General features: G+C 36.7%; 1 protein-coding gene across 2 annotated transcripts; it reads right to left on the reverse strand.

Annotated features, from left to right (window-relative positions):
- Positions 1-717: 717 nt before the first annotated feature.
- LOC106767677 (probable rhamnogalacturonate lyase B) lies at positions 718-5,843 on the reverse strand. Of its 2 annotated transcripts, none has more exons than XM_014652616.2 (17): positions 5,665-5,843; positions 5,344-5,458; positions 4,255-4,336; positions 4,018-4,139; positions 3,829-3,882; positions 3,571-3,690; positions 3,337-3,453; positions 2,996-3,131; positions 2,731-2,907; positions 2,482-2,637; positions 2,300-2,406; positions 2,104-2,197; positions 1,896-2,037; positions 1,646-1,805; positions 1,420-1,536; positions 1,143-1,269; positions 718-1,042 (listed from the first exon to the last, which is right to left on the reverse strand). In XM_014652616.2, exons 2-17 carry the CDS (start codon positions 5,439-5,441, stop codon positions 797-799), a joined length of 2,055 nt encoding a protein of 684 aa, XP_014508102.1. In that variant the 5' UTR covers positions 5,442-5,458; positions 5,665-5,843; the 3' UTR covers positions 718-796. The 2 variants fall into 2 exon arrangements, with proteins under 2 accessions (XP_014508102.1, XP_014508101.1); XM_014652615.2 differs by having other exon boundaries at positions 5,660-5,843.
- Between the last annotated feature and the right edge of the window lie 5,639 nt (positions 5,844-11,482).

Genomic DNA, 11,482 nt, shown 5'->3' on the forward strand with positions numbered 1-11,482 from the left:
TTATGTCATATCTTCCAAAAGTAGATTTCAAATTATGATGAAAAGCATGTACATTGTTGAATGGTGTTGACGTGACGAAGGGTGTGGATAGACTACCTGCTAGACGATGTGTAGAAATGAGGCGTTAGACAAGTGGATGTATATATGCTTAAGTTGTACATAGTAGACAATTAGTTTCTTTCTTGTAGATTAGACGATATGCAGATGCTAATGTATGTTGCGATTATAAGGGTTAGTAATACGAATCAATTGTAATTGGTGCGACACCTGAGTAGGAGTGTGTTCAATGAAACTCAACCAGTTGTTGAAAACTTAACGTAGTTTTTGTTAAGAAAAGAACAAGTTTAAAAGCACATCACTAAAAGAACAAAAAGACTTTAATTTTTTTGTCCTTATTGTACTAAAATTAAAGTACATCAATTATGATTATATTAAACCGATAATTGAACTTTTAAAATATAATAATAATAATAATAATAATAATAATACAACATTTATTAATATAACTAATATCGCTTTGTTAAGTGATATTTCATTATTATTATTTGGGTACGTATAACCAATTACTTAAAGGTATAGTGAATTATATGTATTAATTACTTGAGAAATCTTCTTGTTTAATCCTAGGAGGTTTAGCATCTGTTATTTTAGCTTTGGTTTTATACTTGTGGGGATATGTGGTGGAGGAGTCTTCAGATCTAAACGTGGCTGTAAAGATGAAAGAAGACAACCAAATGGCTAAATTCTATGTACAGTGCTATATTTTCACCCTTTGGTGAACGACAGTTGGACAAAATCATTTCCCTGTCGATGGAGGTCCTTCTAAACGGATATAATCATACATTACTCCTTGATAAGCATTCTTGGCTCTTGCCTGCTTCAAATAGATCGTGTTCTTTCCTTTCACAATTCGATCACTTTTTACACTGATGCTGAATAGCCTATGCAATCCATGCACACCATGCCTTGCTATGGCACTATCTGCTCCTATTTTCCCAGTTCCAAAGTCTGGGTTTTTTGCTCCAGCGTTATTGAAACGAATCTAAGATCATCATCATCCACGTAACACATCTCATTAAAAATCATTAACTCATTCTCTTTCCAGAAAATTGCTTAACTATGTCAATTTTCAAACCATGTACCTGCAGGTTAGCATCACTGGTACATGCCAAGGCCAGTTGCAATGTGTAGTTTCCTTTTACTACTTCATTTGGATGTTCAAATACAATCTGCCATGTCGTTGGCTGGTATGTCTTGTTTCCTGCGTTTCTGCATACATTGCAATTTGGATTCAAAACCCAACAAAGCTTGTCAATTAATAAATTTAGGATCTAGGTTCGTTAAATATGATGTAAAATCATCAAATTTCATGCATCTAATAATTTTGTGCTAGCAAGTGTGTTTAAAAGAGTGTGTTACCTTGAAACGTGAGCGAAAAACCAATCCTTGTTATAGTTGCTTACACCAACAGTGAAAACAAGATCATTATTTGGATATAAATCAGTGTAACGATCCCACAACCCATAATTTCTAAACCTGTCAAAAGTGGAGACCCCAAAACATTAATGAATAAAGGTGAAAAATTTGAAGACTGGGAAAAAGAAGAAGCAATTGTTAATTAATGATATAATGGGTTTTGGGTTACTTCTGATTGGGCTTTTTGTTGTATAATTTATTCATGAGCGTAGGGTAAGGGTCCGGTATATAGAATTCTGCAGCCGTGCGATCTGGGAACCCAATTTCCCACAAGGTTGGTCCACTTCTTGGTGGAACAAACACAAGTGAATCCAATGTGATGACTCCTCCTAGAGGTTCAAACAAATAATTGTTCAGTTGGGCGAGTCATAATTAATTTTGCCCTGAAGCCACAAGAAAATTGGGGAAGAAAATTCTACCCTTTTTGATGTTGATTGTAACATTATATCTGTAATCACCAATGAAGCCAGGAACCCATGCATACAAATTATAGTCACCGGGCACAATATTATTTATCAGGAAAAAACCCTTTGTATCAGCTTGAGTCCAGAACTGATAGCCCTGTCAATAGCATCAAATTCAAACCCAAGATAAAATAAGTTTCGGTGACACCAATTCCAAATATACCTTGCTTTCTTTTTCCCATGACCCTGTTTCTCCAGGTAAAGCTAGACCAACGTAAGCATTGTCAGCATACACATGTTTACCTCCTCTGTAGTAACTGGTGAAGCAAGGAAATAAAGAGAACATCAGTCTCTCTTTTATAGGTAGTAAAAAAAATCAAAGAAATAAAAAGTGGGCACAAAACATTGGCATTATTTACCTATCTTTCACTAGTAATCTTCCTAAAACTATTCCCCTTTGACTGGGTGGAATGAAATCCACTGATTTAGGAAATTCATACGGCCAACTTCTGACTTCTTTGGCTTGCTGGTTGGTAACAAAAGAGCTTTAGTAACCTTTGATAAATAAGCAGAGTTGAGTGGTGTTAGGGGTAAGGGGTACCTGCTGAACAGCGTCTGACCAGAGGGATAGTGTACCATCCTCGCCTGAAGCAGAGTTAACGTAGACGAACACAGGGCCGAAAACTTTTTTGTAAGCTTCCCCTTCTTGAAAGGACATGGTTACCTCCTTCCCAGCATAGTGAGTGCTCACAAACATCTACACAAAATCAATTTATTTTTACATTTCATCTAATTACTCAAAACATAAATTATGTTTTGAGTGATTAAGACAGGAATTAGTGAGGCATACCGCGAGGGTAATGGGGCCAACATGTGAAGTAAGGTCTTGCTTGGTGGGGCCACCATTGCGGAACTCGTTGCTTGGGGTTATCATCCAGAAACCCACGGGGTCATTGGCATCAGCAGTCACCCATCCATGAACAGTGTTGTCCTTGTTTTCACATGCGTACTGGTATTTGTCATCCACCTGAACCCAACACAAAAACCATAATTTCTTTAGACCAAACAAACATGGCCATATACGACGAAGCATACAAATATGTGCCACACAATACCTCTCCTCTAAATTCTTGATTCACTGGTTTCGTTAACAGAACTGCTTCAGGGTATGCCAATTCTTGACCAGTTTCTCTATCTTTCTTCGTTGGCATGTATCTTTGCCTTTCATTCGTTATTGCCATATAGTTGAATCTGCACCAGCCATTTTTCTTACATCACTGAATCAACTATTAGTATTATAATGAAAAGTAAACGATTGTCTCTTTTTATTCACTAAAACACACTTCACTTTTTAAATATATTTTTATCTTACTTGTATAAAGAATCATACAAGGATTAAATTAGAATAAATCCAAAGAACTAAGTGAAATTAAAGTATATCTATATTAGTTATTACCTGGATTTGAGTTTGAAAACGATCCTAATTTGGTCAATCTCCACCGCAGGCCATCCTTCAGGACGATTAAATATCGCATATGCATAAAATCCGGAATCACCACTTCGCAAAATGTATCTGCGTATAAAAGTTCGTTTGGTGTAACGTTAATTAGCTTATAAACATAGTATAGCTGTTATCATTAGCGTTCATGTATGTTCTGTTCTAAAACTATGACTATAAGTTATCATCCACCTTATGTCAATGTTCATTGGGACACTCGAGCCATTCATGGACGATGTCCATGTTCTTAAAAATGAGAGCTCAACGAAATTGTCGTCAGATGCTATAACCGTAAAATTTGTCCCGAAGATTCTGTAACATGATTCCAATTATCAATTAGTCACGTGTATCACTTCAGATTGTTACTACTACCAGCTTGTCATTAAGTGGACCAAAATATGAACCAATAATTTAACACATGATAATAATGAAGAAGACAACATATTATACCTCTCAAAAGTACTATTCTTCGATTGTGGCGTATTCCAAACGACATCAAGGTACCTAGAAACAAATATGAACTCGTATTATTCGGTCAGTTTAAGAATTAAACCATATATTAGTCCCTATGACTTTATGCCAAACTTGATAATTTAAAATTTATCAACTTCAAAAATTTCCTGTGAAGTAGGTAAATACCCTCTATCTTGTTCTTCGTTATCGTCTTCGAGTATATTGTCAATTCCTTTGTATGACATTCCAAGGACGTAACCCTTAGGTCTTGAAAAATTAACGGAAACAATGCCATTGTCAACCACCACCTGAAAAAGTGAAAGTCAAAGACAATTGTCGGAGTCAAAAACGATGCACTCGTTTCGGACCAAACGAGAAAATCTAATTAACCTGTGAGGGAATCAAATTAATTCATGCAATCACCTGTTGACTGTTCTTTGTATTCAGAATGATCCCAGGATTAGAAGTTGTCTGTTGAGTGGAGTGGTTTTGCCTCATAGCTTTTCTGGAGTTGAAAGGCATGCATGGAAAGAAAAATCTTTATGAAGTGAAGAGATACCATTGCTATGAACTATATATAGTTTGCGTTTGCAACAGGGAAATATTAAAAGAAGAAAGTACATAAAAATATATTAATGTGTGTGAGATTCACGTCACGCATCAATTTAGTTAAATTCCTTAATATTTATTCGTATGCTTTGAACAGAATACAAGACAGAATATTTCATTATTACTGTGGAGACCATTGTTACCAAAGTCATGTGAAATTAAAGTCAGACGGTTCAGGGATGATGACGTGGGTGCAAGAATCAATTCCTTTCATTACCACAAACCATAAAGTAATGCAGCCATCTCAGAAGGGGAAAAAGTTAACATAAAAATGACAAATACATCTAACTTAAAAGCTTACTGTGGACATAGAATTCTAAAAAGTTGCATGTGATAAGAAACGGGACACAAAAGACAAAGAAACCGTGACACTTTCTGCTTATGAAACTGTCTCTCTCTCCGCATTTATTTAGTTTAAGTAGTAATGTTGTTTTTTTAACAATAAAAAAAACACGAGTTAAAGTTAGTGATGCAATGAAAAATAAAAAATAAAAAATGTTGACAATATATTTAAAAAGTTGGAGCAGAAAAAAAGTTATGTGAAAAAAAAGTAATAATATCATAATACACTTTTACACTAATTTGATACAGAATATAAGGATAAAATTTAAAAAGTATAAAATTTTATAGTTTTTAAAAAAAGAAGAGAATAAAAAATAAATAAAAATAGTATCAAATGAATGAAAAAAATTTAAGTGTCAAGTAGGAATGTGATGATGTTGAATATGGGTACCTTTTTCAAAGAAAAAATGAAAACAACATGAAACTTAGAATATTTTCCTTTAAATACTTTGGTTTCAAGCTTCTTTTATCTCTCTTGCTTTCCTTTTTTTCTCTCTGACACACGTTAAGATGGTAGGAGATAAAATGCAGAAGAGGAGAAAAAGAAGAGTAGATTAGAACCTTGTTGTCTTCTCGGAACAGGCACCGAGTAAGAAAAACAAGCGCAGGGTCATTCCAAACCAGAAAAGAAAGAAAACCCTTTGGCTCCTCCCCTTCATCTCTCAATAAGGTGAACCTGCAAGAACACATATTACCTTCATTTCTAAACAACTTCATAAGGCCGCGTATGAACAAATTTAAAAAAAAAAAAATGCCAAAACGAACTCGTACATTGCTCTGTTAAAATTGCAGAAAACTATGCTCTGATCATTCCATGCATGTGAATGAAAGGAATTTTCAGCCGAAAGAGAATTTTGAAAGAAATGGGAGCACAAACCTTACAGAATCAGAAATGTATTTCGTAGTGAAATACAAAATGATGGGAGATGAGGGCGGCCAGCAGAACAATATCCCGAGCGTCTTTTACCTTCGGAACACTTTGTCTAATCCTTAATCTCCGTTCCGTTTCTAATGTTCTCCCTGGAGGCTGAAAAAAGGTGCTATCATTTTCTTAATGACAAGCGAATGGCCTTATATATACATCTCAAAATCAATGCCCAACTCTAACTTCTCTTTTATGTTAAAAATAAAATCATTTCTATTTTTAATGTTAAAATGGGTTTGGTAAACCCCAGCCCTCAGTTTCCACAATTTCACGTTAAGGAAGTCGTCCTTTGGAGGGCATAACAGTCTTTCAAAAACCTATCATAAGGGCAAATTATTGAAACAAAGTGTCACATGAGATCATTGAAATAGTAATCAAGTATGACAACATTTACCTTCCTTATCCATGTATCTTATCTATATTATGCTGAATTAGATAAGTAATGATATCTTTTCTTAATAAAACTATACAATCAGTTTATATCTATATTCTTCTATCTCTTTCCTTTATATATAATTCATAAAAATTTAATTGTTCTATTTTCCTTAAATAGCAAGTTGTCCAATGGTTGGTATAAGAGGTAAAAACATCTCTCTTTTTTTCTCAAAAAAATCCCAAAAGAAATGAAATCATGTTCCAAGTAACTAAAACATTGACAATTAATGACTAGCCAAAATTGACCAAAAATGTTCACTTATCGTAAATAAAATATGTTTCGGTTAAGGAAGTTGTTTGTGCCGTTATACCAAAATGTTGAAAAAACAGAGACGTGATTGATATTAGACATGCTCCGAAGAACATTTACTCTGATCATAATCCTTGTGGTAAATTGGGGGAGGTTGGTGTGTACCTAATCCTTAATAATAGAAAGATTAAAGGCCTAACTTGCATGTATTTCTTCTGAGGTCTACATGATGAATGGTATAGTCTAATTAAATTAGGAATTGCTTTTGAAGAGTTGATACTTGACAAGGGAGAGGCTTCAAAGTTTCAGAAAATATAAAAAAAAAAAGGTTAGCAAAAGTCATTCTGAAACTGAGAAAAATCGTTATTGGAATCCCTTCGAAACAAAGTTGGTAACCAAATCCATCTTCAAGTGATGGTGCCCTTTTACATGTGTGAATGGCACCCACTATTCCCTGTTGGACACGGTTTCCCAGCAAAAGTTCATCCCGTGATGCCTTTTTCTTCATGCCACTGTTCAATTCTGAACTACTTTTCTTGTTTGCGGGGATACCCAGGACTAGGAGGTTCTATAGTAAAATACATCGTCTCAAAATATTGCACTCATTATTTCATGGCTACTCAGATAATTTATCAGGAAGACACACAACTTTCTAAAATTTAATTTGAATTCCCAAAACTATTATCATTTAAAACTTTTTTTTTTCATGTTTTTCAACTGATAGAATCAAGTCTATCATCCTAAACTCCATTCAAAAGATTAATGTTTGAAAATATCGGTTGATATATGCTCATAATTGGTAGTTGAAATTTAAGTATTTAACCAGGAATTGTGAACATTGTTAGAGCACATATAATGAAATAATTAAAAGCCTACTGTATGTATATATTATATTATAGTGATTAACAGGAATGGACTAATTAATCTGAGAAAACATAGTTGAGATATAATTTGTTTTTGAACCAGAACATTGAACCAACTACAAGAGAAATATAATAAGGGGGGCGGAGGGAACTTTTTGGTGTGCTCTAGAATGCTGAGCCACTTAGCGGTTAGCACACGACATGAAACTTTTGTCTGTTTTTTCTTTTTTTTCTTAAGAAATTGGCCAATAAGTTTGTGGATTAAAGGTTGAGTTTTTGGACTAGCACGAAGCCATACACTATAATAGAAAAAGTGCAGAAGTATGAATGAACGGGTCACCATTAGCTGAAAAAGTTTATCATTTGTTTCTTTGCATATTGTCTGCTCCTTGCTATTCAAAACATCTCATGTAAACCAATATTCCGTTGCGTTGAAAACTTTTGCATAAATTAGAATTGAGAAAAATAATATATATATATATATATATATATATATATATATATATATATATATATATATATATATATATATATATATATATATATATATAAATGAGTTTGCTAACTCGCATACGTTCTTTTACATTTTAGCAATGTATATCCGGTTTTAGTAAACAAAAATACTTTCATATATATCATGGATTCTAAGTTTTAAGATCAAAGATATTTGAATAACTTTCATTATAAAAACTAAAAAAACAAACAAGAAATTCTTAACCCTTACTCACCTCTCTCTAATCTCTCATTTCTGTCACTTTTTCTTTTTCATTTCTCTCACTTCAACCTTCTCTCTGTCATCCTTACAGTACTGAAAAAAATCATAAACACTCACCAAATCCTAATTCACCTTCCTCACTTATCCAATTTATCTTCATCCTCTCTCACATTCACAAGCAATAACCCGTGACACCACAATTTGTTGTTCGTTCTTTGTTTTCCACTTTAATAACAAAATAATTGATGATGTTGATGTTGAATTTTGATTAGAGGGTTGTGTTATATTTTTTCCCTTCTAATGTTATTAAATTTATCAAAACTAAAGTCTACATTTATTTCAAAATAAAAAAAAAAAACAAGAACCCCTCACGAAAAGACTTTAGCATCAACCCGTAATAGTTGCAAAGCATTTAGTTTCTTTATACCAATGTAGTATGAATGGGCAGTCAATCGGTCGGATGTGGGGTGATAAGGCGAAAGGTGGTCGGTTGGTTGGGCCGAGGAAGTCCAGTTGCAAGATTGAACATCGAATGAACGTTAAAGGGAGCATTAAAAGGTAATTAATGGCCTTAATAGGCGAATATTACGTCAGGAGAAACAGAAGATATAGAATTTATGAGCAGTTAATGCTAATTGTTGGGAATAATGCCTATAAATATAGCGTTAAGGATTAGGTAAAACTACCTTTTGTCTAATCACATTCATCCTGACCTTCTTGAGACCTATCCGATTAGAGCGTCAGAGTGTTTCCTACAGGTCGCAACTGTTCGGTTTTACAAATGAAATCTTTGGGAGGCGTCGGAAGATCGGCAGATCGAAGGGAAGCTTGGAGTTCTTCAGTCTCGGATCCCATAACCGAAACATTTTGGTGCCCACCGTGGGGCTTGAGAGTGTGTAAACAACCCAAGTAAGATCACAATGGCAGGAGAGCTTCATTTGCAGTTGCTGTAGGAGATGCAAAGGCAGATGTAGGAGATGAGGGCGAAGATGGCGGCCATGAAGGCTGAACGAGGCAATGGGTTAAGGGGGCAGACTGCACAGTCGATGAATGATGAAGCTGTTGATCTGGAAAATGCGGGAGAAAGTAGTCATGCAACTCAGGAAAGTGGGGTGCGAGCGGTTACAAATGCTTCAAGGCGAGGTGCTCAGGGTAGAGGAAATGGAGAAAATGTAGTGGGAAATGAGGTTGGGAGTCAAGCCGGTCATATGTGCAAAATCAGAACCAGAATCTAAACAATGATCAATGCCCGATCAACCAGCTGGTGTTTGATGAGCCTCCCGATCAAGCGGAGGGGCTTCACCCCTTCACTACAGCTGTTATGAGGGCACCTATGCCGGAGAATAAGATGCTTCCAACAATGGAGAAATATGGAGGTTTAACAGACCCTATGAAATATCTCTGATCTTTTGTAGATGCTATGGCTGTGTATTCTTCTGATGAACTGGTTTGGTGTAGAGTTTTTTCTCTGTCGTTGAAGGATGAGGCACTGGACTGGTTTAATTCGCTACAACCCAGGACAGTAGATGGATTCGCTACGTTGAGACAGTTGTTCAGTCAACAATATGTACTCAACAGAACTCAGGGTTTGACGTATACTACTTTAGTGAGGATGAGGCAAAGGAAGGAGGAGACCCTGAAGATGTTTATGGATCGGTTTAATCAGATTGCGTGACAAGTGAGGAATGTTGATCATAGATTGATAGTCAGCGCTTTGACGATCGCTTTGAGACCGGGGTCGTTCGTTGATTATCTTTATGTGGAAGAACTTTAGACGATGGCGAAGCTATAAAATAGACTTGCGAGTTTTATACGAATGGAAGAAGGTTGTGCTTATCAAAGAGGGTAGAGAGAGGAAGTTGGGCTGATGGTTAAACTGGGTCGGGAGAGAAGGGGAGACAGAAGGATGTTCAGGAGAGAAGAAGGGGGAAGCGGGCAGAGAAGTGTGGATCTTCCTAGGGTCCCCTAATATGTTCATTACACACCATTGAATGCTCCCAAGGCAAGAGTAATGGAGGAAGCCTTGAGAGCCGATTTGCTAACTGTGACCCGATCACCAACGCCCCGAGGTGTTGACGAACGCAAGCATTATCAGTATCACCAAAACATGGGGCATACTACAGAAGATTGTATTACTTTGAAGGATAAGCTGGAAAGTTTGGTGCAGGCGGGACATTTGCGGAAATTTGTACAAGACTGTCGACGAAGTGCTCCGAGTGGGGGAGGTCGTCCGCCTAGAAGAAATAGTAACCAAAGCGAGGGGAATCCTTTAGTAGCCGATCAGCGTAGCAGAAGTAGGAGTAGGGAGAGACCATTGCGAGGAGTCATCAACACGATTTCTGGGAGATTTGCTGGTAGAGGACCTTCCTTTGCAACACGGAAACCTCATTTGAGAAATTTGCACAGTGTTAATCGGGCGGAGATTATGCATAGATCCATGCCTTCAATTACTTTCTCAGATGAAGATTTTCACGCTCCCGATGCCAACCAGGATGATCCCATGGTTATAAAATCCATAATTGCTCGGTATAGTGTAAGCAAGGTTCTGATGGATCAAGGCAGTTCGGCTAAAAACTTATATTGGAAAACGTTCCAACAAATGGATATACCGGACGATATGATCATGCCTTTCTACGAACAAATTTTGGGGTTTGCCGGAGAATGGGTGGACACAAGGGGCTAAGTTGACCTCAAGACGAGTTTGGGGACGGATAAGAATGCCAGGGAAATTAAAGTAAGATTCCTGTTAGTGGAGGTCAATACTTTGTATAATGTACTCCTCGGATGACCGTGCTTAAACGCTTTTGGAGCTATTGTGTCTACTCCTCACTTGACATTGAAGTACCCCTCTGAGGACGGAAAAGTATGTGCTATTCGAGCAGACCAGAAGATGGCTTGTGAATGTTATGCAGCGGGATTGATGGTAAAGCCCTTGGTGGCTAGGCCGCATGAGAATCAATCGGAGGTAGCTATGGCTGAGCTGGATCCTAGAACAAACACGGAGGATTGGGTGGAATCGTTAGGAGAAATACAACCTTTCCTTTTAAGAAATGAGGGTCAAGTTACTATGGTGGGACAAAGTTTAACTGATGTTCAGGCAAAAGAGGTCGGTCGGGTATTGATCCAGAATAAAGACTTGTTCGCCTAGACTCCGGCGGACATGCCATGGATTCACCCTGATGTGATTTCCCATAAGTTATCCCTATTTAAAGATGCACGGCCGGTCTCACAAAAGAAGAGAAGGTTGGGAGCTAAGAAGAGAAGAGCGGTGGATGAGGAAGTTCATAAGTTGCTAGAGGCCGATTTTATTAGAGAAAATTGGTTGGCAAATGTGGTAATGGTGAAAAAGTCCAATGAAAAATTAAGGATGTGTACAGATTTCACGGATATAAACAAAGCATGTTAAAAGGACACATATCCTCTTCCCAATATTGACGCGTTGGTCGACGGAGTTTCGGGATATGAAGTTCTCAGTTTCTTGGACGCGTATTCAAGGTATAACCAAATCCCCA

Source organism: Vigna radiata, chromosome 7, assembly GCF_000741045.1.
Source record: "Vigna radiata var. radiata cultivar VC1973A chromosome 7, Vradiata_ver6, whole genome shotgun sequence".
Lineage (NCBI taxonomy): Eukaryota > Viridiplantae > Streptophyta > Magnoliopsida > Fabales > Fabaceae > Vigna > Vigna radiata.